This window comes from Felis catus, chromosome F2, assembly GCF_018350175.1.
Source record: "Felis catus isolate Fca126 chromosome F2, F.catus_Fca126_mat1.0, whole genome shotgun sequence".
NCBI lineage: Eukaryota > Metazoa > Chordata > Mammalia > Carnivora > Felidae > Felis > Felis catus.
This window is the reverse complement of record NC_058385.1, coordinates 43,734,349-43,761,219: the sequence shown is the minus strand read 5'-3', so window position 1 is coordinate 43,761,219 and position 26,871 is coordinate 43,734,349. Positions and strand designations below refer to the sequence as shown.

The 26,871-nt window shown below is 45.0% G+C and overlaps 1 protein-coding gene and 1 long non-coding RNA gene across 11 annotated transcripts in view; one reads left to right on the top strand and one right to left on the bottom strand.

Annotated features, from left to right (window-relative positions):
• Window positions 1-7,444: 7,444 nt before the first annotated feature.
• TSPYL5 (TSPY like 5) overlaps window positions 7,445-26,871 on the top strand; it is a 54,784-nt gene continuing 35,357 nt past the window's right edge. For 3 of the 10 annotated variants that reach the window (XM_023248139.2, XM_045050101.1, XM_023248141.2), the window contains exon 1: window positions 7,445-9,749. In XM_023248139.2, the coding sequence (XP_023103907.2) occupies window positions 7,562-8,809 (1,248 nt within the window). In that variant the 5' untranslated portion in view covers window positions 7,445-7,561 and the 3' untranslated portion in view covers window positions 8,810-9,749. Of the gene's footprint in view, window positions 9,784-10,967; window positions 11,807-26,871 lie in introns of those variants that run through there. The other 7 variants (XM_023248138.2, XM_023248135.2, XM_023248136.2 and 4 more) reach the window with 7 other exon arrangements.
• On the bottom strand, window positions 17,946-22,964 carry LOC123383193. The gene is made up of 2 exons (XR_006592675.1): window positions 22,533-22,964; window positions 17,946-18,254 (listed from the first exon to the last, which is right to left on the bottom strand). It is a non-coding gene; the product is annotated as an uncharacterized LOC123383193 (long non-coding RNA).

Sequence of the window (26,871 nt, the reverse complement as noted above, 5' to 3'; positions counted from 1 at the left end):
AGCTTGTTTTGGTTTAGAAATTGAGGGTTGTTTAGTACAGGAATGGCTGTGGGGTAATTCAAGGAGAAGGCACTGTGCAGCTTACATATAAGGCAAGTTTGGTGTTTGTAACTCAGGGAGCTTCTTTTCTGGTTGGAGACAAAGTTGTAACCCAACTAGGAAAAATTCAAGTGTATGATAAATTACTGAATAACATTATTAAAAGTAATAACTGCAATAAATGGGGTGCACCCACAGTTCTAAATTCAACCCATAACCAATTTATGAGAGACTTTCTTAGAGAGCACTTAATTTGGCTTTAGGTTCTCTCCCTAAATTGTAGTGAAAATTTTCATATTTGGTGATTGGAGTTTAATGGATTTCTTGGTGTTTATAATCACAACTATGTCTTAAGAGGCCTTCTTTTAATACCTTCTATTATTTTCTAAAACTATCAATGTCACTTATCTTCTAAGAAGTTTTAAAGTCCCATCTCTTAAGTTTCTCCAGCTTTGGTGCTGCAGGACTAAACCCATTAGATATTGGGCCTGGACTACTTAATACTATTGTAGTGAATATGAATTTTCATAGTTGCAGCAACTTATAAAATTCATGTAACTTAAACAGGGCAATTCAAGTTACTTGGTAACTTAACACTTAAAACTTCTGGTTTCTTTCATGCAGATACTTAATCATATAATATGCCTTGTTCCTTTTCTCATTTCTCCAGGGCTAAGGATTTTCCATCTTGTCATTGATGGAGGAGGTCTGGTGTGAGTATCATCTTCGGTCTTTGCTGGTATCTTTGAAATCTGTCTCTACTCCCATTGTGTCCGCTGATGAAGCGTGCTCCCCATGGTTTCTAGTCATCAAATCCTTTACTCTGCATCTTCTCTGCCAACAATACAAGGCCCATTTAAATTCCCCATATGCTCTTAGCCAACCTCCACCTCTCTCTTTACTAAACATGGAGAAATATATGGCTGCTCTTGCACTCTGTTCTGGGGCTGTGGGAGATTGAGAGTAGGGTGGCTGGAGGGTAGGACAGGCCATTTCAGAAATCCCTTTGGCAGCTTTGTGAAAATCAGTAAAAGGAAACCTTGTTTAAAATAAAGTCACAGGGCACCTGGGTGACTCAGTCAGTTGAGCGTTTTACTCTTGATTTTGGCTCAGGTCATGATCCCAGCGTTGTGGAATCAAGTCCTGAGTTAGGCTTTGTGCTGAGTGTGGAGCCTGCTTAAGATTTTCTCTTTCCCTTTGTCCCTTTTCCCTGCTTGCTCTCTCTCTCTCTCTTAAATATAAAATATAAACAAACAAATAATAAAGTCAGGAAGCTGGAAGGGGAGCTCTTGTGCCTACCACTTGTTGACAACTGAAGACACAACAGGAAGAGACACACTTTATAAGCCCATACTACTTTAGCTGCTTTACTACCCCAGCAGGAGGAAGGTTTTCTTCTTGCCCAGCAACAGTGCAGCCAATGAGAAACAGACACAACTCAGCCAATGAAAAGTGACCATACTTCAAACCCCCAGTTTACTCCAATGGGTGTTTGTTTCTAACAGTCCCTCCCAATTCCGCTTTCTTCTATAAAAGAGCCTTCCTCTCTGTTTTCTGAACTTGCCTATGGTTTTGCTATAACTTTCATGTTCTGAATTACAATTCTCTGCTATTCCTGAATCAACTTTTTCTTTTCTTTCTTTCTTTTTTTTTTTTTTTTTTTTTTTTTTTTTTTTGGTGTGTGCTTGTAAAATAACTGACTTATTTTTAAAGTACACTTGTACATACCTTTCTACTCTCCTGGCTGTCCTGTGATGAAAGAAGCCCTTGGAGGATTTCTTGTCAGGGTTCCAGTGTTAAAGTTGGGAGCTAGTCCTCCCCACTCTTAGATGGCTGTCTTTTCCAGGATGGTCTCTACCAACTCCCCAAGGGTTTTGATCCCTGGAGGGATAACTGTGAGAATCTTTTTCTCAAGATCCTGCACCAGCTATATACTCTCTAAATTTTCTCTAAGTTCCTCAAACCCATCTCAGAAAAAGTTCTTATTGCCTCTTTGTGTGGTGGAGATAATGGCTTATACATCATCACGTTTTTCCTCCTTATGTTTTATGTTATAAACTCTATGCACTTAGTGCTCCAGGATTTGCCTCTGAAGAGCTAAATTTTTTTTCAATGCTATTGTATCTTCTCCTCTCAAGAGGCTATTTTGAAATTCAAAGCAAAGCATTTGACTTGCTGAATTCAGCTCTTGCTAGGTTCTTCTGTACTTTCTCCTCTTTAGGATAAAAGCGTTAGCCTAAAGATCTAATTTTAATGGTGAAAATGTTGTAGGGTAAAAAGGAAATGCCAAGAAGTAAGAATATATCTGTGAATATTTTAAAATATTTTACAGCCACTTATATGATATGAACTGAATAACTTAGGTGGTCTACTATAAAATTTTGCTCTTTGGGGAGGAACTGGAAAGAAGCTAGGCACATTTCTCAAGATATTAAGCTTAAATAGTTTGTGAAATTTACCATAAGAGGCAGATTTTTCTCTTCCTCCTTGGCTTTGAAAATATTCCCTGGGGGCGCCTGGGTGGCGCAGTCGGTTAAGCGTCCGACTTCAGCCAGGTCACGATCTCGCGGTCCGTGGGTTCGAGCCCCGCGTCGGGCTCTGGGCTGATGGCTCAGAGCCTGGAGCCTGCTTCCGATTCTGTGTCTCCCTCTCTCTCTGCCCCTCCCCCGTTCATGCTCTGTCTCTCTCTGTCTCCAAAATAAATAAACGTTAAAAAAAATTAAAAAAAAAAAAAAAAAGAAAATATTCCCCTTCTTTTCCATGATCTTCCATAACCTGGGAGGGTCAGTTGGCAAAATTCCACACAGTAAGCAAGACGTACTGCCATTTAAGAGGCTCAAACTATCTCCTTGGGGAAAAACAAAAACCCTGTGGCTAAAAATGTCAAGTCTGGGATCTTAAAGTTCTATTGGAGAAACTGGGTGGGCGGGGGGGAATGTTATTTTCTTGGTGGGAGACTAGGTTGGATCACTGGAATGTCTTTTTCCCAGCTTGTTAATTTATATGATTTGAGGAAAATAGACCTTAAAAGGAGTACACAAAGCACAATTTTTTGGAGAACAAAAGTGAGCACCAGTTACATCAGTATTTTGAGAAATGTTTTTATGAATTTTTAATAAAATTTGCAAATGATGAAATATCACATTTAAAAGAATCAATTAAATGCTTAAATAGGGACTTAAGCCCCTAATTATTGGGAAAAGGTAAAAATTCCCAGATTTCTGAGTTCATGATAGTAAACTTGTATTTCTTTCATAATATTCACATAATGCTCATGACAAATATAGTTCAAATGGAGATGTTTTATTCCCAACATTGATTGTTCAAATGAAACTCACTTATGTTGAGTATCACCATGCCAGGGATATAGACCATAGAAAAATTATTCCTGGGGTTCTTGGGTGACTCAGTCAGTTAAGCATCTGACTCTTGGTTTGGGCTCAGGTCATGATCTCACGGCTCTGTGGGTTCAAGCCCCAAATCAGGCTCTGCACTGGTAGTGTGGAGCCTGCTTGGGATTCTCTCTCCCTCTCTCGGCCCCTCCCCACTCACACTGTTTCTGTCTCTCTCAAAATAAATGAATTAAGAAAAAGAAAAAGTATTCCTGACTGATGTATGTATTGTTCATGTGTGTAAAAATGTGTATGTATGTGCATATATAATTTTATACGTTCATAAAATTTTTGAACATTGAAAAGGATTTTTACCCACTAGAGAGAGTTTGCTATTTCAATCTCTCACACCATAATTTTACATCATGGAGTAGTGGTTAAGAGCATGGGTGCTGGATCTGATTGCCTGGGCTAAACCCATTAATTTGCTGTGTGACCTTGGGCAAGGTACTGGACCTTTTTGTATAGCAGTAACCTCATCTCTAAGAAGAGGGCAATAGCTACACCTGACCCATGAAGTGGCTGTGGGGATTAAGTGAATCAGAACATGGCATTGTATAAAGTACAAAATAAATGTGAACTTTACTCAGTAACATTACTAGTAAGTGCAAGGCCCATGCTAGCTGCCTTGGAAGATAAAAGAGACACAGTCTTAACCCTTACATGGCTTACTGTCTAGTTGAAAACTCAAGCTATAGTCTCATGTAAAGTTAAATATTAATGCCTGAGAAGAAAATTAGCAGTTCAGTTCCGCTGCATAGACCATCCTCTTAAATACAGAAGCCATATAGGCTGGGTGACCTGGAGTATCTTTATATAAAGTGGTAGTCTCACATTTGTTTCTCTTCACCTGACGCTTATCTCTTTGACATGATGAAAACAGGCTGGAGGCAGATTGTGTAATAAACACCATTTGCAGTGGCCCAGCCTACATTAACCTTGCAGTGGTTTTGCCATGGATGAGCAGTAAATGACGCAGATGCCGATGCTGGATTAAGGCTCTTGACAACAGAGGTTGGTTGAGCTGTGAGTGCTCTGAGAAGTGGGCCAGCCCACCAATTTCTGCAATTTTTAGAGGGGCAGTGACTGCTTCAGCTAATTTTTAAGTTTTTCTGAGATTTACAGACAATTTCAGACAGTGGTTATCCAGTTTTAAGTGGTAATTTTGTACAAGGACTGGCACAAAACTGCATGTCTAATTGCCTGACAAATATTACAGTTAACTTCTCTGTGAGATTGAGGACAGGACTACTTACGATGGTTTGGGATGTTCATGGAAGGCCTTGGGAAGAAGTAGTTATGAAAGAGCCTTCAACAAGAATTTAAGGTAATCCTTGGACTAATCCTTTTTAAATCAAATATTAATTCCCCTTATTATTTTTTTTAATAAAGAGGAATGCCTTTATTTATTTATTTTTAAAATTTTAAGTAGGCTCCAAGCCTGATGTGGGGCTCGTACTCACGACCCTGAGATCAAGAGTCACATGTTCTACCAGCTGAGCCAGCCAGGCACATCATCCCTTAACTCAATTTTTAAATTAATCGCTCTGGATTTTCACCTACACACTGTCCCTGAATGGTGCTCATTTCAAAAGATAATTTTGTGTCTAAGTTATGAGTTTAATACATTTTCATTATGTTGATCGGAGTATATAACCTTTATCTATAAAACTGCTTCTGTGGGGAAAACAGGGGTATTCTGAATTTCAGAAGATCAATTTAGAAACCCATTTTTTAAAAACTCTACTTTGGTTGGTTCTTTCACTCAACAATTATTGCTTTTCATTAGTATCAGACACTGTTGTAGGCCCATGGGAACAAAAGAAAGACACCTGACCTCATGGAGTTAACATTCTGGAGAGGAGAGACAGTTAAACAATATACCGAAGAAATAACCGTGTAGTGTGTTGGAAGGCAATAAGTCCTAAGGAATAAAGAAAAAACAGTGCAGGGTATGAGGGATGGGGATGCATGGCAATTTTAAACAGGATGGTTATGGAGAAGATTACACTTAAGCAAAGTGTGAAGGGAGCCAGCCAAGATGACCACTTAAAGTGAGGGAAGAGTATATAAGGCAGAAGAGCCAGTGCAACGTTGCAGCAGGAGCTGACCCAGTGAGTCTGAAGAATAGCAAGGAGGCCAGTACAGGTGGAAAGGAGTTGGGGGGGGGGGCGGGGACAAGAAGATGAGGTCAGAGAGGTAAGCTGGGTAGTTGCAGGAGGGAACTTGCTAGATCACATACAGCCTTGCAGGATTGCAGAGCCTTTGAGAAAGTCAGCGGTCACTTGCACTGGGCTGGCTTAAAGTAAGGCCTGCTTGTATCAAAAGAATTTCTCTTCTCCCCTGTCTCCTATACTTCAACTTTAATGTGGATACAAATAAACTGAGATCCTGTTAAAATTCAAATTCTGATTTTATCCTTCTGGGGCAAGGCCTGAAATTCTCCATTTTTAACAAGTTTCCAGGTGATGCCAGGCTGCCAGTCTACAAGGACACATTGACAAATAAGAGGAGGGAGGGGTTGAGTTCCCAGAGGCTTCGGAACTTACTTCTCCATTAGCTGGGTGCAAGGGACTTCTTGTTCCCCGTGAGCCTGAAAAGATAACCTCAGAAGGTTTTTGTTCGTTGTCTTTTTGGTCATGGTCTCAGCACGTGCTACGCTATTTCAAGGTCCTATCACTTGGCTAGTAACAACAGGGTCTAGAACTTGCTCCAGGAACAAGAGCTAAGTTGTCTGGCTTTTTCCATGCAGTGTCTAAGAAGTTTCTAGGGCCTCCTCACTGCTACTATGGAGGCTCCGATTCTTAACTTCAACTTGGGAAACGCTGCTGCACTCCCTGAATAATTAAATTCTCTGACCACATTCCTGTCTCACTCCAGTTGCAGAAGTTCTGTACGGGTCCTATACCTTCAGTGAAAGTCCAGCTGTGTAAACGAGGCCTGAGGCAGCTAGAGGATTTGGGGTAGGGCCACCAAGCAGAAGAGAGAATACCCTGCCAATGCCTATTTTACAAGCAAGGCTGGCCTTCTTTTTTTTTTTTTTTTTTTTTCAACGTTTATTTATTTTTGGGACAGAGAGAGAGCATGAACAGGGGAGGGGCAGAGAGAGAGGGAGACACAGAATTGGAAACAGGCTCCAGGCTCTGAGCCATCAGCCCAGAGCCTGACGCGGGGCTCGAACTCACGGACCGCGAGATCGTGACCTGGCTTAAGTCGGACGCTTAACCGACTGCGCCACCCAGGCGCCCCAAGGCTGGCCTTCTTAAGAGCCAGTGCAGTAATTTGCAGGCGGAGCAGCCCTGGAAGGACTGGCCGCTTGCAAATATAAAGCACAGAGTAGGAGTCAGATGGGCTTGGGTTTGATTCGTGCTTCTACCCCTTACTGTGTAATATCAGGAATATTCCTTGGTGTCCCAGAGCCACAGTTTTCTCATCTGGAAAATGGGAATGACAACAACGCTTCCCTCATTTATTGAGATAATGCACATAAAGCATGCAGTGCGTAACCTGGTTCATAATGATGCTCATAAAATACTAGTAATTATTTTTATAATTATCAGTAACATCCCACCTATCAAATCGCTTTGTGGCCTGGCACTACAGTACCTACCTTTACATTCTCTGGAGTTAAGGCACCATGGCAAATCCCTCAGCAAAGGCTTTCAAAGAGAAAAACACAGGGACCAATAGCAGTTTCATCTTGGCAAATGTCACACGAGGTAATAGGACGCACTGAAGATGTTTAGTTTAGAAAGTAGATGATGGGGGGGACACACGTGGTCATAGTTGTCGCCATGCTGTCTTGTATGAGAGGAATTAGACATGCTCTATGAGACCCAGCGGGTACAACTGACACCAACGGGAATAAAGTGAAGGACGGCACACGCATCCATTAGCAGACAAAGCGAGGTAGGGGGCGAGGGAGGAGGGGGGCGTCCGTGAGGGTCGGCTCGTGCGCAGCTGCGGCGGCGGAGCCAATCACCGCGCGCAGCCCGTCCTCGCGCGAGGGTACAGTCGTACAGCCGTGACGTCGGCGGTTGCCATGGAGAGGCCCGCTCAGTTGCGACCGCGAGCTGGCGCCAGGGGCCGCGGGGTCGGAGCGTGGCTTTGAAGCTGCTTCCGCTACCACCATGAGCGGCCGAAGTAGGGGTAGAAAGTCCTCCCGCGCCAAAAACCGGGGCAAAGGCCGAGGCAAAGCCCGAGTTCGCGCTGCTCCTGAAGACGCCCCCCGCGACCCGGACCCAACACAGTGCCAGAGGCTCGGGGAGGAAACCCAGGCGGCACAGGTGCAGGCTGGCGCGGGTTGGGGTGGCCTGGAAACCGCTGCGCCCGCGCCGCCCCGTCGGCCCGGGGAGGAGGCTGCCTGCCGGCTCCCCCTGGATTGTGGCCTCGCGCTCCGCGCCCGAGCTGCGGGGGGTCGCGGGCAGGCTGCGACCAGGCCCGGCCTGGGGAAGGCCACATCCCTCTCGGAGCGCCTAGCGACAGACACGGTCTTCGTGGGAACCGTGGGAACCGTGGGAAGGCCAAAAAATGGCCCCCGCGTTGGAAATCGGCGTGGTGCTGCTGGGAAGAAGGCCTCAGAAACCTGTAGCGCAGTAGGGAGAGTACCTCAGGCCCTAGCTGGTGGGAAGCTGAAGAAAGGGGCCATTGGGGAGAGCGTCTCCGCCCCTGTGGGAGAAGAAACGAAGGTGGAGAAGGATGCAGGGTCAGGGCCCCTGGCGACAGATGGCAGCATGGATACGCTGGAGACCGTCCAGCTGAAGCTGGAGACCATGAACGCCCAGGCGGACAGGGCCTACCTTCGGCTCTCGCGCAAGTTCGGGCAGTTGCGACTGCATCACTTAGAGCGCAGGAACCTCCTCATCCAGAGTATCCCAGGTTTCTGGGGGCAGGCTTTTCAGAACCACCCCCAGCTCTCATCCTTTCTGAACAACCAAGATAAAGAGGTTCTCAGCTACTTGAACAGCCTGGAGGTGGAAGAGCTTGGCCTCGCGAGATTGGGCTACAAAATCAAGTTCTACTTCGGGCGCAACCCCTATTTCCAAAATAAGGTGCTCATCAAGGAATACGGGTGTGGGCCTTCGGGTCAGGTGGTGTCTCGTTCTACTCCAATCCAGTGGCTCCCGGGCCATGATCTCCAGTCGTTAAGCCAGGGCAACCCAGACAACAGCCGTAGCTTCTTTGGGTGGTTTTCAAACCACAGCTCCATTGAGTCTGACAAGATTGTGGAGATCATCAACGAGGAACTGTGGCCCAATCCCCTGCAGTACTACCTTATGAGTGAAGGGGCCCGTGCAGAGAAAGGAAAGGAGGGCAGGCAAGGTCCAGCAAAGCAGCCAGTGGAGACCCCTGAGCCTGGGGCAAACAAGTCCAACTGATCCTGCACTAGCCTCCCTACTACCTCCTGTTGGACCTGTGCCTAGCTAACCACGTGTGTTTGGCCGTCTGCCTTCTCTTCATGTTGGCCTCTGTGCACTGTATTCCCCTTGGACTTCAGTTACAAGAATATGGTATTTATGATCATGTTCTTTGGCCCCCTCGTGGCCTTGCTTTTTTCACATTAGTGTTACACGTTAAATGATCTCACCCCTACTGTTTATACGTTAAGCACACATGCTTCAAGTGTGTGCTGCCTTTGTCTACATTGCCTGGACCGTGTTCTTGGCTCTGGCCTTTCCCAGCTGTCTTTAACATGGACACTCATGAGTCATCCTCCACAAGGACCAGTGCATCCTCGAGCTCTGCTGCTCCAGGGCCAGTGACTTGCTGAGCTTTGTGTTCATGCTGGCCATGCGTGCCATCTGTGGCAAAGTCTTCTGTTGCCACTGCAGAATGAAGCTAGCACACATGGTATTGGCCATCAGCCAAAACTGATTGTTCCAAGGCCCTGGGGCCACCAGCCAAGGTTCCACCACCTACTGGATCTCTGGCTTTGGCTAGGGGCCTATGCTGCCCTGCTGGATATGTGGAATAGCACTTGACTGCTGGGCATGGATGAGGTTAAGGGTGAGAAGCATAATGCCATGTGTTCTATACCATTATGCGTCTCTTCCTGCCTCTGGGTCCTTATGATGAACATTCGTCAGGGTCAACACCGTACCCCATCACTGTCAGGCCACTGAGATTTGTCTAGGTTGCTATTGGCCCCACTTGGCTTCCCAGTCAATGAGGACCTCAAGAACTGCCTGTGGACCAAGGCCCCCTGCCAGTGCATGAGACACACACCTACCTTCCCCAGCCTTCTAGGAACCCTACTGCTTGCCAGACTGATGGGCGGGTATGTGACATGTGCTCACTGTCATCGTGCTGCGGCTCCAGGTGAGAGTGAGGACTGGACCCACATACAATCTAGGTACCTTTGTCAACTCTTCCCATCCCTTGCTAGCATATGACCAGAGTGCTATAGTGGGGTTGTGGGGAAAAGGGATTTTTGATCTATGGGCCTGTGTCTACTTTATCTCATACCTCTATACCTCCTTACTTGCCCTTCCTTCACTTCTCTTCCTTCTTCCCTCCCTTCCTTTCCTGTCCTCCTTTCTTACTCCTCTACTCCCTTCCTTCCTTCCTTTTTTGTTTCAATATTACTACAGCTCAGAAAGTGAAAACAACTGAAAAGCCAAGGTTGTCTGCATACAGCTAGTGAGAGAGCTAGGACTTGCTGTGCACACTCACACATTGGGCTGACAGAGCGCAGAGGAAACCAGAAGGCCAAGGTCTGTAGTCGGACCTTGGTCCCGACTCCTGGATGCACTCTATAATTCTGAAGTTGAAAATTCTTTTCATGGCTAACATGCTAGAATTATAAGTCCCAAGGCAGCAGTGTTGTGGACTTAGTGTTTACTCATGTTCCAACTTTTTTGTGTGTGCCCCATAAGACCCAGTTGTCTCATATTGTTTCTTCCTCTGTGGTAGCCTCTGGCCATCTGGCCCTCGTTCCCCAGCTTTCTACCCTCAACAGTCCTTTGCTGTCTTTACTTCTACCTTCAGATACCCTTAGGAGTAGGCTTTTGTCTTGGGGCAGGAGGTCAGGGTGGGCAGAATCTGTTCTGGATCACCAAGGCTCATTCCCAGTGGGTGTAAAAGCTGAGCTAGGCCCTTTTTCTCCTTCACATCCCTAAGGGTGACGCATTAAGACTGTAACTCCCATTCCTTGTGGGAGACCTTGTTCTGAGTTCCCCAGGGGCTGGGGAGGCCTTGACTCAAAATTGTATACAGGATGTGCCAGGCAAGGCAGTGGCAGCAAAAAACAGAGTAGGAAAGAACCTGATGTGGAGATGGGCCTGGAGAAGCAGATAGAAACGGGTGAAGAAACCTCAGGGAGAGTATGCCTATTTCTCAGTGATGGGGGGGACAGGGAGGGACCTTTTCCAGAGTGAGGAGAGGAGAGTTAAAGGGATCATGGGACAATTACAATGCCTAGATGTAGGTTTGCCCCAAGTTTTGTTCAGTCATTAACTCATCATTAGTGGATTTTATAAATCACAGAAACAAACCCAAAACAGAATAATGTTACTTTGGATGCTTTCTCTTTTCTAGGTGTGGCCTTGCGTATGTGGAAGATTGATGCTATATGCTGCTTATTTTTGCCATAAGTAAAATCTTACCACTAATGGGAATATGTAGCAGAGTAGGTCTGCCTTTTTTTTTTTTTTTAATGTTTTTCTCTTTATTGTGGACATTTTCAGACATGCACAGAAGTGGAGAGGATGGTCCCTGGACCCTGAGTACCCATCACCTAGCTACATCAATTATGATCAACCTGGTGTCTTCCTCTCCCCACCTATATTGTTGATGGAAAGTCCAACACTGTGCCAATTTAAACTTGACTACTTTGGGAGATCAGGACTCTGTTTTGGTGGTGATAGTGGTGGGGTGCACTATCATGATCACATCAGGTCTGCTTTTTGCTTTGAATGTTAACTGATGAAGTTCTAGAAATGGGCCTTAGAAGTGAAAGTCTTCAAGATTAACAGGGAGTACTCAAAAAGAGATGAAAATGTGCTCTCTTTCCCCTGCATCACAACAGGAGAGAGACTGTTGTGTTGTAAATCTTTCAAAGACTGATATAAGGTGCTTACTTGAGACCCTTCACCAGAATATCAGTCTTTTTTGCCTGTAAAAGATGGAGACTTGTGTGACTGTTAGAAATACCATCAGCTTGTCCTGGTCTCGTGATATAACTGTGGTCTTGAAAGTATAATTTGGTAATTGTTGCTGTGTTCTGTAAAAATAATCTCCCAAAAGTAATCAGTAACTGGTTGTCTTACTTGCTAATTTGACATCCTGGTAATAATGCAATTATTCCTTTGTTCGTAAGTATAAATAGTTGTAAGCCTGCATGCGTTATGGAAAAATAAAAATCTGTATCTCTGTTATATTTTTTATTTTTAAAAAAGAATTGGAAGGTTAAGCCGAAGCTGGGTAGTTGAGGGGATGTGTACGTTGGCCTCGAGTGATTCCTAGGTCTCAGGCCCTTGTGTGACTAGCTATATCACAATACACAAAATTCAGATTCCCAAGCCCTTAGCAGATAATGAGATTCTGTGGTTCTGGAAGGAAGCCAGGGAGTTCTTGTTCTTAACAAGTTTTCCAGGTGATTGTAGTGTAAATCCAGTGCTTCTCAAATTTTAGAGTACATCTGAATTGTGTGAGGAAACTATTAAAATATGAATTCTGATTCAGTAGTTCAGGGTGGAAACGGAGATGCTGCATTTCTTTTTTTTTTATTTAATTTTTTTTAGTGTTTTGTTCTTAGAGACAGAGCACGAGCAGGGGAGGGGCAGAGTGAGAGAGGTACACAGAATTAGAAGCAGGCTCCAAGTTCTGAGCTGTCAGCACAGAGCCTGATGCAGGGCTCGAACTCACAAGCTGTGAGATCATGACCTGAGCTGAAGTCGGACGCTTTACTGACTGAGCCACCCAGGCACCCTGGAGATGCTGCATTTCTAACAAAATTCCAGGTGATTTCAGTGCTGGTGGTTTGTGAACTACTTTGAGTGCCTAAGGAGGTGATGTTCAAGTCCCATTCAAACGGGAGTAACAGTGCTCAGCCTTGGCTGCACACTAGAATTATCTGGGACACTTAAATATGCTGCCAGAGCTTTGTACAAATGCCAGGTAAATCAGAATGTGGGAAGGGGTTGGTCCAGATACAGGTATTTTAGAAACATCCTAGGTGATTCTTTTGTCTATCTAGAGTTGAGAACTAGGGTTACTGATGCTGTTCTAACACATCTATAAAAAGGTTAATTCTAGTAATCAAGAGAAGCGTCAGCAGACAACAGAATGCCACATAGCTGCCCAGCAGAAAATAGTTGGAAAAAATTAGAAGTGGGTTGTTAAATGACAAGATAATAAAATTAGTTTACATGAGAAAGGGCTTGAATCAATAAGTGTACAGTGTTCAGAGCATAGTAGGTATTAAGATATTGAATGAATGAATGAATTTAAAACAGTTTATAGAAAAATGCCTCTGGGCTAGTCTGATAATTAAATTAGTAAAGTAGATCAAATTTGTTTATAAGGATGTATTAGTTTGTTGGGGCTTCCATAACAGCGTACCATGGACTGGTGGCTTAAACACCAGAAATTTACTTCCTCAGTTTTGGAGAACTAGAAGTCTCAGATTGAGGTGTTGGTAGGGTTAATCTCGGAAGACCTCTCTCCTTGGTTGTAGATGGTCGTCTTCTGTCTTCACACTGTCTTCCCTCTGTGTGAGCCTGGGAGTAGTGGACGGTTGTGGAAGTTGTGTGTGGCTGTTCTGCAGGCCTAGATTGTTTCCCTGGGGGCATTGCGGGCCTCGTGTTGCTACATCTTCAAAGGGGAGTGGGAAGAATCAGGATTTTTATGTAGAATCTCCCAATTTTGAATGCTCTCAACTAAAAAAAATTTTTTTAAACCCCTAAAGCCTCACTGCTAGTGATATGGGGAGTGCAAATCGGTATGGAGAGCAGCCTCTTTTTCAGGCTCAAGCCTCTTCTTGGGATTCATGCGGACTCCTCTGGAGTTAGGAATTGGGGGAGGCTTTCTGCCCAGTTCAGCTCACACACTTGCTTTTTCATGGATGTGAAGCCTCCACTTACCAGGCCTCCCTTTCACAGCCCTCCACTTGGGTTCCATCTGATCTGGGATTCACTACCTTCCCATGGGCTCATTCATTTATTGAATGTGCCAGTCTTGGTGTAGACATTAGAAATATAGCTGTGAACAAATAGAACTTTGAATTCTGCCCCCCTCCTAGGTTTCAACCTCTTCTCAGATTTTGCCTGGGATTGTCAGTCAATCTATTTCTTTTTTACCTTTTCCTGCATAGGGCTTCTGAATGTTTTAGATCAATATGGGAGCTAAAAGAAAATCTCTTTTTCACCCTCTGACCTCCTAGATCAGAGTTCACAGAGCAATTAGGCTTTTAATAACCTGAAAAGTGAGGGCTTCTTGGAGTAATTCTCATTAGGCGGGGAGTCCCTGGCCCTTTTCTCAACTTTGAATTTTATTATAAAAGGACTTTTGATTTCTAAACTCATTACTGGCTGGGCTTTTTTGGAAGTGTGCTGGGTTTGACTATGCCATGGGTGAGGGAGGAGAGCAAAACAGACTTGCTACGCATAGCTTACTGGAAGTTTTATCAGCTTCTGACTGTCTCTCCTTACACTTGGGGCTTTCTGCCTCTGGTCTGCTCCACTGGTTTGCAACAAGGCAGAGAGGCATACTGCTCTGGGGTGGCCTCCCAGAGGGAGGAGACTTTGCCCTCAGTTGCCCCTTTCAAGATTTTGGAAAGCCCTTATGCCTTCTCAGCCCTTGAGATCTTAGGCCTTGGTGAGCCACTGTTACTGATGTTACATATCCCTCAGATGTTGGGGCAGCAAACAAAACAAAACAAAACAAAACAAAAGAGAACCCAGGCTATTCAGCCTATGGTTTTTATCTGTCTTTGTCCTTAGCATCTTTACTTCTGCTTTTGGCATCTTCTTCAACTGTATTTCACCATTCCAGATCATAACTCACTTCTGCTGGTTCAGTTTTATCTGGAACTCTGACTTTGTGCTTCGGTACCCCAAATCAGCATTCTCTGGTTACCTATTCTCCAAGGCTCAAATCTTGAGTTCCTTCCTCCTCTCCCTGCCTCCTGTCAACCTGGTTCTCAGCTGAGGTTTGACAAATATAAGACAAAATAGTCACCATCCACGTGACACTTCATGCTTCCCAAACCACATTCACTTACATTATCTCAGTTACAACAACTGTCCCCTGAGATGGCTCAAAGAGGTTAAATGACTTGACCCAAACTACCCAAGTGGTATGCGGTAGATCCAGAACTCAACTCAGGTCTGCCGGTTCCAAACTCCATCCATACTTGTGATGGTAAACACAAGGCCCAAGCAGATATCTGGTACTGTGAGTCTAGGCACTTCTTTCCACAGAACCTGGATTGATGCCTTCACGGAGTGCATCAGACCCCTCAGCATGGCACATTAGTCAGTCACAGCCAATCAGAGTTGGCATGAGTGGGAACCTTCTTGGCGATCCCAAACTACAGCCTGCTGTCGGAGCTCAGTTAGGAGCTGGACTAGCTGGGGTTGGGTGGCTCAGAACGGTGGCTGAGGCTTCTTTTAACTGCTTTGTTCTAAGGTCAGGATCAGCTCAAAGTTTTAATACCTGAATCTGAATGATTCGGGGAAAAGGAGGTAACTCTTCTATAACACGGAGTCTGGTGATAGGAAGTTGCAGGCTTGCTTCCATGGCTCCATGATAGTAGGACTCTGGTCCACTCCACAGCTTCCTCTTCTCTTGGCTTTTTTTTCTCATGGTTCCCCAGCTGCACGTAAGGGCAGGCAGGAAGGAGGGAAAGGATGTCTTCTCATATGTCTCTGTCTTTATCAAGGAAGGAAATCTTTGCCAGCAGTCCCTTCTGGATCTCAAGAGAACTGAGTCAGGTTCCTTGGGCCAGAAATGGGTCACACTCCCACACTCTATTTTAGGGAAACAGCACTTCTCAGCATCTCTCGTGGGTGTAGGGGTCTGCCATCAAAGAATAAGGAGAGCTCAAGAGGTTAGAATGGACAGGAGATTTTAGTCGCCTGTGGGCTCATCATTTCTGGAGTGATGTGGCTGTGCTGCTGACACAGACACCACATACTAGGCAGAAGCACTGTGCGTCTGCACTTCCCGCCTCCCAGCTCTCCTGGGCACCTCTTTTGCCAAGAAAGCTCTACCAGTGCTTGGTGTTCTGTGTCTCATCTCCTCTGTTACATGGCTAGTGCTCTTCCAGCCAGGCAGTGCCTTTTCGGTTTTCCTCTCTCCCACAGCACCTCACTCAGGGCTCACTCAACATTTGATGTATGTGTTCAGTAAATGCTACTTGGGTGGCTGTGATAAATCAATAATATTTCTAAAATGAAACTTTTGAACAAGTCAATCACCAATCAGAACTTTCAGGAGTAAGGTCCAATCCTAAGAAGCTCGTAACAGGCCCTTTGTTATATGACTGCATTAAATTTTTTTTTTTTTTTATTTTAGAAAGGGAGAGAGAGCACAAGTGGGGAAGAGGGGCAGAGGTGCCCCTGACCCTACATATATTTTATTTCAAACACTTTTATTATGAAAAGTTTTAATATACATAAAAGTTGACAAAGCACAATGGTTACCCATATATGATTTTTAACTTTGTGCCATATTTATTTTGTCTGTATATGTTTTGCTGAACAGTTTGGAAAAAAGTTGCTTGACCACTGAAGCCTAAATACTCAGCTTGCATCTCATAAAAAAGGATTTTCTGGGGTGCCTGGGTGGCTCAGTTGGTTAAGCGTCCAACTTCAGCTCAGGTCATGATCTCACAGCTCGTGAGTTCAAGCCCCGCGTCAGGCTCTGTACTGACAGCTCAGAGCCTGGAGCCCGTTTTGTCTTCTGTGTCTCCTTCTCTCTCTACCCCTCCCCCACTTGTGCTCTGTTTCTTTCACAAAAGTAAATAAACATTAAAAAAAAAAAAGGATTTTCTGCTGCATAAACATAAGACCATTATCAGGCTACAGAATACAGTTCCCAAATACCATCTAGTATTGAGTCCATTTTAGTCCATATTTGGACTTTTCTATTGTTCCCAAGATTATTTTACAGTATTAGTTTTAAAATCAAGATTAAATAATGCTCAGTCATTCATCTAGCTATCTCTTCAGTCTTTTTAAAACAAAAATAATCGCCTCACTTTTCCCCCCCATGATATTGACTGAAGATGCTAGGCCAGTTGTCTTCTAGGATGTCCCAAATTCTGGATTTGTTTGATGGCTTCTTCCTGGTGTAATTTAACTTTTCCCTCTGTCTCCTGTATTTCTTGTAAAGTGAGGGATGCAGATGAAATGCCTTTGGCAAGAATACTACGTAGACAAAGTGGTGTACCTCATAATACATCACTTCCAAAGGCACAGTGACAGGTGTCCCACTGTTGTGCTGTTGGTTTGATCTATCAGTTAAGATGGTGATCACAATTAGTAGGTAATCTCTGAGATTACTGTGAGGATATTGTGTCATCCCAAGGTTTTATCAGCCATTGATGACATTTGGCCAAATCCGTTATTTCACTGTGGGATACAAAACAGTGACTTTCTGAACTTGGCATTTCCTTTACATATGCTATCTGGTATTTTCCTAAGGAACACCCAGCCCTTATCATCTAGTGGTGAACTTTACTTCCTTGTGAAAGGCAGTATAAATGTCTAATTTGTTCCTTGTATTACCCATTTTTGGAATCAGAAGTAAGTGTAAATAATTGCTTCTAATGGCCTCAAATAAGGGTGTGTTATTCTTTTCTCTTTACTATCACTGTGGACTTGTGGGTTTTTATTTATTTCATGTTTTATGATCAATTGCAACCATTTTTCTTTTGGCTACTCAGTTGATCTTCATTTTGCTCCTAACTTAAAAAAAAATTTTTTTTTTCTAATTGAGAGAGAGAGAGAGACAGAGACAGAGTGCAAGCAGGGGAGAGGCAGAGAGAGAGGAGACACCGAATCTAAAGCAGGCTCCAGGCGCCAAACTGTCCGCATAGAGCCTTATGTGGGGCTTGAACTCACGAACTGTGAGATCATGACCTGAGCTGAAGTCAGACACTTAACCAACTGAGCCACCCAGGTGCCCCACTCCTAACTTTTTATCAGACTCCTCCTTGACCCTGATTTTCTCCCATTGCCCCCATGTGCTGTGCTGCAGCCAGTGTGACTCACTTCTCTGGATGCCCACTGGGTTCTCTGGATGCCCACTGTGCTCTTTTACACCCTGAACATTTGCATGAGCTGTTAGCGTAGGAAGAAAGCCCTTGCAGCCCTTCTCAAATATGGCTCAGATACTGTTGTACGGGGACCATATTTTTTGATCTGAATTTTTCCCTCCCTTCTCTTTATTTCCACAATATTTTGTCCACACTTCAATTTATAGAACCTAACTAACATAGTGACATGTCCTTCTCTGTTTACCAGAGACCGTGAGATTCTTGAGGCCACAGAATAATAATAACAAACAATATGTCTTAATCATTTTTATTTTCATAGCTCAGGGGCTTACACATAGTAGGTTCTCATTAAACAACTGAACAAATGAATGATCCCTAAAGATTCCTTAAGGCATCAGTGACAAACTACAGAGAGGCTAGAAGTGCCCAGAAACAGAGGTTGGGAATAGTTTCAAGTGAAGGAGAAGCATGAAGTGAATACAAATGGGTTAAATTATGATGGGGGAAGGAAGCTATCATTGGTACAACCTCAGGCAAAAAACTTAGTAGTACCAAATCACTCTTGCAGCATATTGGAAATCAAGTAGGAAAACGGAAGTGACCTGGAAAGCAAAAGAATAATGTTGGAAAGATACCCTGCATGGTGTGCTGTAGTAATACTCCACGCGAATATATAATCAAAAACAAGAAAAAGCTGATATGATTCTCCCAATGACTTTTTTTTCTCTCTTTATATATGCATACGTATACATAGTGTGAGCTCTCTCCTAAGAGGTCCCTTGAATTTAAAGGACTTCAAAAAATTGGCTTAGAACAAGATTTAGAAAAATCTCTAAAACAGTGGTATCACCAAAAATCACCAAGCTAGACAAGTTAAGCCTGCAGAATGCAGCCCAGGGAGGTATCTAGCAGAAGGTTAGCTTAAGCCTCAATAGGAAATAGCCTAAATTCCAGGATTGTTGGGAAAAAATGGTCATCAAAGCCCACTGCTGCTCTGCCTGGTGCTGAGCACTTTATAAGAAAATTCAGAACACTTAGGGGGAGAAAGGTACAAGACAAGACCTTTGAAACCCAGGAACGTTCTGGACGTTATGATCGTGAAACAGACTGTTCCCCAGGAACTGAGGTTGTAGGACCTTGATGTGCCATCAAGAGAGCACTTCATCTCCTGCCCGGAGGATCCATCTTTCTGTCAGTGCCACTCTGGCTGGGAGAACATTTATTCACGCAACTAGCATTGATGTGAGGGACACTGAGCTCTTACATGTTTACACGTCATTCTCTCAGCAAGAGGTCTTATCTGATTCCCTGATAAAATGGCATTCCCATGCCCACTGCTCACTCTGTATTCATTCTCAGTTCCCTCTCCTTCATAGGATTTATCACAATTTGTGACTATGGTTTTGTCTTTGAGTTTGTTTCTTCCTCTGTATTATTTGCTCTTAAGTATCTTCATTCATTGTTGAATCCCTTAAATCCCAAGTGCATGCACACCGACAAATATTTGGGTCTGGTGGAAGTGTTAGTCTTATGAGCCATGACCTATTAAAATGGCAGACTGAATGGGCCATATCTTGGAGTTGTCCCATGGCAGGAGAAGCTTTCTCTTCCTAAGTGTGCTTTGAGATTTGGAGAATCCATTTTGTTGAGCACATGCCACATGCTGGGCACAGTGCTAAGCACATTTAAACACATCATTGTAACAATTCTATTATTATCCTTATTTTCCAGATGAGATAAAAGAGCCCAAGAGAGTTTAGGTAACTCATTCAATGTTTCATAAATTGTAATTCCTGGAGCTGGGAGTGGAAAGTCTTAATCACTATTCTGCCCTGCCTCTCAGTCTAGGGTATGCAGTTTGAATTGTTGAGTTAGACTAACATTGTCCCCTGCCTTCAGAAGGGAGGGAGGAGGGAGTGTGGCTGAAGATAGGCTTCCAGCTCTTCAGAGGATAGCTATCACTGTGCTCACTCACCAGGAAGTGGGAATACATGTGCATGTTTGTGTGTGTGCATGTGTATGTGTGTATGGGGGCGGGGGCACATCTTGATATGTGCCCAGAGAGGGAATGAGAATGGCCAACAAGCCAGCTTTGGAATACAGCCTACAGACCTGTAGACTGCATGCTGCTTGTCCACAGGCCCACAGTGCCTGGAGGCTGCCAGGGCACGTGTGCCCACTCGGATCACTGCCCACTGAGCAGTTGAGTCCACATTTTAAAGACTCCCAGCTGTGGGTAGCTTGTGGGCAACAGACTCCCATGGCCTGAAGCAGCTCAGAAGGAGTCGGCCTCTGTTGAGGCCCTGAGCAGATGGTGTGACAGAGAGGCTGAATCACAGAAGGCACCAGGCTCAACAAAAGGCCATCGCAACTACTAAATGAGGGGATTTGTTTGTGTAGAGGCAACTTAGATAGGCCTGTGGGTCAGAAGCTGTTCTTTGAGCTTCAGCCTCCCACACAGACAGCTGTCCCTATCTCTGCTCTTGTCTCCAAATAAGAAAGATGGTGAAAAATCATTCTTTCTTGACATTCCATAGGGACATTTCCCTATTCCCCCAAAACTCACTGAACATTCTGCTCCACACAGGGAGCATGTGGAGGGAAAGAAAGCAAAGCAGTTGACATTTGTTGAGCACCTCCTCCATGCTAGACTGTGACATGTGAAATTTTCACCATCTTTTGTTTAGGTTTGTTTTCTTAATAATGAGCTTATGAAGCCTCCATTGTTATGTACGTTTTCCGGTTAATAATACTGACACTCTACTCTGCAAGTTAAGAAACTTGCTCAGGGTTTCTCAGCCAGAATTCTGACTGATGGAGTGCCTTTGGCTCCAAAACTTTCCATTTTCCCATAGTTTTCCCTCCTAGAAGAAGAAGGGAGACACAGCTACTCCAAATTTTAATGAGAGTGATATGGATTAATTAGAATGCTTTCAGCTGTAACAGAAACCCTATCTAATGGGGACCGAGAATAAGGGCAGTTATTATTGCCATAATAAGGAATTTGGAAGCAAGTGGTCCCATGGTTGGTTTAGCTGTCCGGTTATTTTCTTAAGTCTCCAAACTCTTTCCATCTTTCTAGCCCTTCTAACATCCGTGGCATACACTTAGCAAGGACTTTGGGTCTTCAAATCTGTCTCTTGGTGCCAAGATGGCTGCTTCAGTGCCAGGCATCACATTCTCAGAGACAGTGTCCAACATAGGAAAGTAACAAAGTGGGCAAAGAGGGGCTTCTCCTGCACAACACTCTCTTTTACCAGGGGACAAAATATTTCCTTTACATCTTATTGACCAGACATGAGTCATATATATGTATATGCCAAGACATTACTGCCATGAGTTGCTCACATTAACCAGGACTAGTTCCCCAAGTCTGGGCCACGTTACCCGAAAGGAAGAAGGGAGCATGGCCGTGGGATATGCACTTGCCACATGATAGTAAAGTCACGGCTCCTCAGGCCGTCTAACTGCCAGAGGCAGAGCAGAGTACTTGGGAGAACTGAAGACATTCACTATTTGTTCATGGATTTAGACTGCTTGTTTTGTTCCCTTTCTGATCTCAGGCATTTGTTAGGTGCCACAGTGGGTTGAAAGAACTATAGGATATAGGCTTGCATGTACTTTACGGGGGAGGAGTTAAATAAGGGGAACAGTTCAATGAAAGCATGAAACAAAAATTTCACAAAGCCAGCATATGGTCGAATGGTCTCTGGGTCAAAGGGCAATTGAGCAGATTCTTCTTGAAAGTATTTTGTGAGTTTCTTTGTTATACTCATGATTGGATGGAAGCATTTCAACTCTTTTCAACCAGAGGGAATTATTTTTGTATCCTCTGCTGGTTTTTGTTATTTCCTTCCAAAGAAAATGCATAAAATTTTCAATGATTTGAGGATATTCTGGGCCAAGGAAATTATTTTTAGGTGTTAAATACAATATTGCTGACCACCCAGAGAAAATATTTGGTGCTTCGGCAAGAGATCCGAACCATCCATAAACTTATGTATGAGTACTGGTAGCTTTACGACGTATGGGTGACATTTTATGATTTTTTTTTTCTTTTGCGGTGGGGCGGGAGGGTTCCCTGTGGAGCTAAGCAGTATTCAAATTAAGCATGAACATTCATTTCAACTGTTACATTAGAGGCATTTGAATAATGCTTAGCAAAATGGCACAGCAGCCAAAACTTTAATTTGGCCTCTGATTAAAGGCAATCTTCTCAATCTGGCCTCAGTTCCTAGAGTAATCCTTTGAACAGATTAAACACAAACACATACTTTGCTGATAATTGTGTGTTGATTCTATAATAAATTGGTTAGGAGTAGTTGTTATCATTTGAAACCCCAGATCCCCAAATGGTAACTCAGAATATGAGTTCTCATTCCTCCAGAGCCTCAACTGGATAACTTTCCCCATGGCCCAGGCACTTTGCTAAGGTCACCATTTGGGAGACACCACCCCCCCCCCCCTGCCTTTTTTATTTTTGGACTTTTGTTTTAGGATCTACCTCGAGAAGCTTACCTTGATTTTTCCAGCCTCTCCTTGGTTGGGGTTTGGGAGAGAGAAGGGAGGATCATGCCCAGCATGGCATTTTGCAGGCTCCCTTTTCTGGGACTGTCCTAATGAGTATGGGCTGTAAGAGTGTTGCTACCTCACCCCACCCAGTTGGGTATTTTAAATGCTCCTCTGCCCTAGTTGAGCTGAAGCCATGGTGACCCACGCCAATCTAAAAAGAGACGGTTTTGCCAAACAGCCATCTATGGGTACTTCTCTGCCTCTGAGCACTCCAGAAGCTTCTGGGCCAATGAGCAATCACAGAAAATGTCGTGGCTAAAAAACAAAACAAAACAAAAGACAAGATGCAGATTGCAGAACATGCTTACCTCATAGCTGCCTTCAGGTCTACATTTGAAGCCATGGCCTTCAAAACCAAAACTGGAACTCTAGTGGAACCAAGAAAGAAGAGTAGGTATGGGCTATGGTCCAACCAAGGCTGGAGAGAGTCACTGGCTTTGGGTTCTTGGTGACGATGTCAAATGTTTCAGAACGGTTAACTGGTAAATGTTGACCAAAGTTAGGTGTGGGACCTGGAGAGTTGGGAGAAAGGTATGCAATGGGAGGTTGGAGGGTAGAGTGGTTAAGACTTGGATTCAGGCGTATGTGGGCTCACACCCAAACTCTGACAGTTGGTAGTTAGGGTGTGCCAACTTGGCAGGGTGTTTAGCTCCTTTAAGCTCCAGCTTTTCTTTTTTTAATCTATAAAATAGAGACAAACGTTCTGAGTTTGGTGGCGGTCATAATAAATAAGAATTAAAAAAATGTTAACAGAATTAAAGTTAACAGAATTTTTAAAATGTTTTAGCATGTACAACTGAAAAGTCCAGGGGCAGTCCTGGGCTTCAGGTAGGGCTTGATCCAGGGACTCAAACAATGTCTTTCTTCACCTCTCAGCTTTTCTTCCCTCTGTACTAACTTCATTCTCAGGCAGGTTTTTCCCTCTGAGTGGCAAGCTGGCTGCTTGATTCTCTAGATCCACAAATATCACCCTTTCAGCAGCAACTCTAATGAAGAGAAAAGGTATTTCTTCCCTTTCAGTTCTCCCCTCCTCTTCCTGCTCCTCCTTTTCCTCAAAAAACAAAACAAAACAAAACAAAAGGCCTGAGATTGCCTCTTCTGGTTCATTTAGGTCATCATGTACACTTGAACCACTTCCTACGAACTGGGTTACTGCCCAGCCCTGGAGCCTGGAATGGGGTCAGTCCCACCCAAACTACAAGGGCTGACAATAAGGAACAGATGACTTTTTTTTCCAGATGCAGATAAATTGTGGTGCCAGTACCAGAGAAAGGGGGATGGATGCTGGGCAGGCAAAACCAGTAGATCCCCGCTGAATGGCAGTCCATTCCCAGGTCATCCTTGTTAATAAGGAAGTGGGAAGGGCAGAAATAAAAGACCTTATTTTTGAGGATCAAGTGCCAACCACTCCCCACCTTGCCTTTCTTCACAGTGTCATAGTCTTTATACTATAGAAATTTGGTCACAGCTTGATTGTGACATATGACCCACATTGCTTTAAGCTCTCAAGGCAGTAAGCCTTGTTACTATTCTCTCAGGGTTTTGGTAATTCTCCTCTGTATTTTCTGATGTGTCTCTTGGCTACGGATAATCCAGACAGCAATTGCTGACCGTGGGCATGTGAGGCTTGGTAGTCTAAAGAAGTGAGGCCAGCAGCTACGACTGACATACAAAGAGGGCTCCTTCAGGGAGCAGAAGTAGGGGGCCTTCACCTGAGGCCGTTGGAAGCCAGGTGACACTGGCTAGTATGTCAGAGAATTGAGGGATGGGATTACGGGATTTCCTGGGAACCCCTTGACTTTTCATGTACCTCAGGGTGGTTTGGGAGTTTTTACTCCTTCTTCCTAGGCTAGGGGTCTGCCCTTCATTCCTCCTCTTGGCTCCTATTCCAGGGCTTACATTTCTGTAACTCCCTCTTATCTGTTATAGTGCTCTGTTCCACTGGGGATGAGCCACACAGGTGACCCCTGGATAATGTGGGTGGCAGAGGGACACACAGACGGGTGGGTGTCTTCCAACACCAGACGGTGCCAGTTAAGGGATGCATGTAAGACTGGTCACACAGGCAAAGCTCCTGAGGCTCACACAGATGGCAGGATTTACTCTGGGACAAAGAGCAGAACAGAGTTAGAATGAGCTTATAACAACATGGAAAAGAGTGTTCACAAGAAATGTGCACAAACTTACTACGAGAACATCAGTCAGAGAAAGAGATGAGCTCTACTCAGTGGCACTAATGGATTCCGCGTACTTCCCTTTGGGCCGGGCTGTGGTGAGAGAATGAAGAGAATTTTATTTTATTTATTTTTTAACGTTTACTTATTTTTGAGAGAGAGAACACGCGTGCGCGTTCGAGCAGGGGAGGGGTGGTTGTGGGGGAACAGAGGATCCAAATCAGACTCTGCACTCATAGCGGAGAGCCAGATGTGGGGTTCAAACTCAGGAACCACAAGATCATGACCTGAGCTGAAGTCAGATGCCTAACAGACTGTGTTAGGCACAGGCACCCAAGTTTTAGATGAATTGCTCAAAATGTGAAACTAAGAGAAAAGGAGGCAGGACGTAGAAGGGGTAGAGGCTAATTAGGTGGTGGTAGGTGAGAGTCTAGATTACTTTGCCCAGGAGTTGGCGGAGTTAGGCCTGGGAGCCAAGTGAGGGAGACACTTCTTCCTTTAGCAATCAGGAGGAGAGTGGAGGAGATGCTCAGCCTTGGGCCAGAGTGAGAAGCAGGAAGCAGGCAAGCTTTGTTCTGAGGATGCGGGTTTAGGGTAGAGGGAGCAGAGACCACCCAGAAAGGGGAGGCTTTCCTGTCCTAAGGCAGGGGACTCAGGAGGCTGCATGGATATCTCCTTCCAACGCCTGTTTCTTTCATCTGTGCTTGAACTTCACTCTGTACTTGAGCCAGCTGTATGAGGACAGGCGTGGGAAGACAGGGCGATGAAGTGATAGATAGGATGTGGGGCCAGCGAGGGAAGCCCGGGCCTCAGGATTGGCCTTCAGCAGAGCAATCTCTTCCTCCTTATGCTGGGGAGGTGGTTGCTAGGTGTGGATTGGAGAACAATTAACCCTATCACAGGAGGAGCCCTGGAGGTCCCTGTAGCCCTCTGGGGGGGGGGGGGGGGGGGGGCAGATGCTCAGCCTGCCTGCAGCTAGGGCAGGGTTTGTGTCCTGTTTTCCTGCCCTGCCTGAGGGCCAATGTGAGGTCACCCCCCACCCTCCGCCTCTGCCCATACACACGGTTCTAAATCTTGAGGCGCGCCAGGTTCCAGCCCAGCCTAAAGGAACTATTCGTTCTCTTGAGCTGTATTCTGATCTCCATAGCACAGAAGAAAAAAAGTCCAAAATAAAATGTAAAACCTATTTTCAACAATTAGGGGTTTTGTTTTGGTTATTTTTGGAAGGGTATGTATTGGGGGGGAAGGTGGGAAGGAGGAATTCTTCATCCCTGCAGAATCTAAATCAATGAAAATTAAAAACTGGCCCCCAAGATGACACTGAAAAGTCTTAGCCCAGGATAAACTCTGAAAGCTACATTTTCAGCCCGAAAAATGAGGACTTTCTAACGGAAATGTTGGCAGCTCCGAGCTCTGCAGCCTGGCCCTGGGCAGTCTTGGGACGGTGTTTATTTGAAGAGAGGACACAGCCAGAGCGGCCCCTCTTGGAGACTGTGGTCCTGGCAGTTGCAGGGCCGTCCCTGTCTCCTGTGTGTGAGCCCCTCTGTTCCGTGGAGCCCTCACTCTCAGCTCCACTGCTAGAGGGCTCTCACTGCAGATCGATCAGTCCTGGGCATCTGCCATGACCTCCCTTTGCCTTTGAAAGAAGGTGCTGCCGCCTTCCACCTGCCTCCTTTAGGGGAATTTTCTTTCTGCCGGCATCAGGAGGGCGCGCAGCTGTGGGCAGGAAGGGCCAGGGGCCCACTGGAGGTTGCAATGAAAGGTGAAACCACAGGACGCACCATGGGACCTGTCTACTGGACCCCACGCCTCCTACGCCAGCCGCGGTCTTCTGCAGGCTGGCGGCTGGCTCAGCCCCTCAGTTGTGCGTGGATCTGGAGGGAAAGCCACGCTTGGCTGAGAGTGGCAGAGGGTGTGTGGGACGAGGCAGGGTGGTAGTGGGGAGTGGGGACGGGGACAGGGACAGTAGGGGTACTCCCTGGGAGCACTGGCTTTGCAACTAGACAGAAGTGGATTTGAACCTTGGTGCCAAGACTTACTGGCTGTGTGACAGCAGCCTGACTTCTCTGAGGTCCAATTTCTTGATGTTTAATACAGCGATAATAATGTTTATGGTAGATAAAGTCTCAGGACCCCCCTCCCCCCCAAATCACACACAGTGATTTTGAAATTGATGCCTTAGACCCAGACCATAGGCCATGGTTTGTGAAAATCTAAGTCCTCCTCCAGAAGCCGGCTTATTATGATCTGTGGACTCCGCTGCCCCAGCTTCAGGCCAGGACCACAGCCTCTTTGCCTCTGTATCAGCCCACACTTAAAACGCAGGGGCTTTCAGCACTTCCCACAAAAATCCACTCTTAGCAAGCACTCTGCAAGTCTGGTATACTTTACAGTTGATCTGGGGACACTGAACAGGCAGCTTCTGGTCTTCTTTCTAGTTCTTTCTCTTCACGTCTCCACTCTTGTCCTCCAA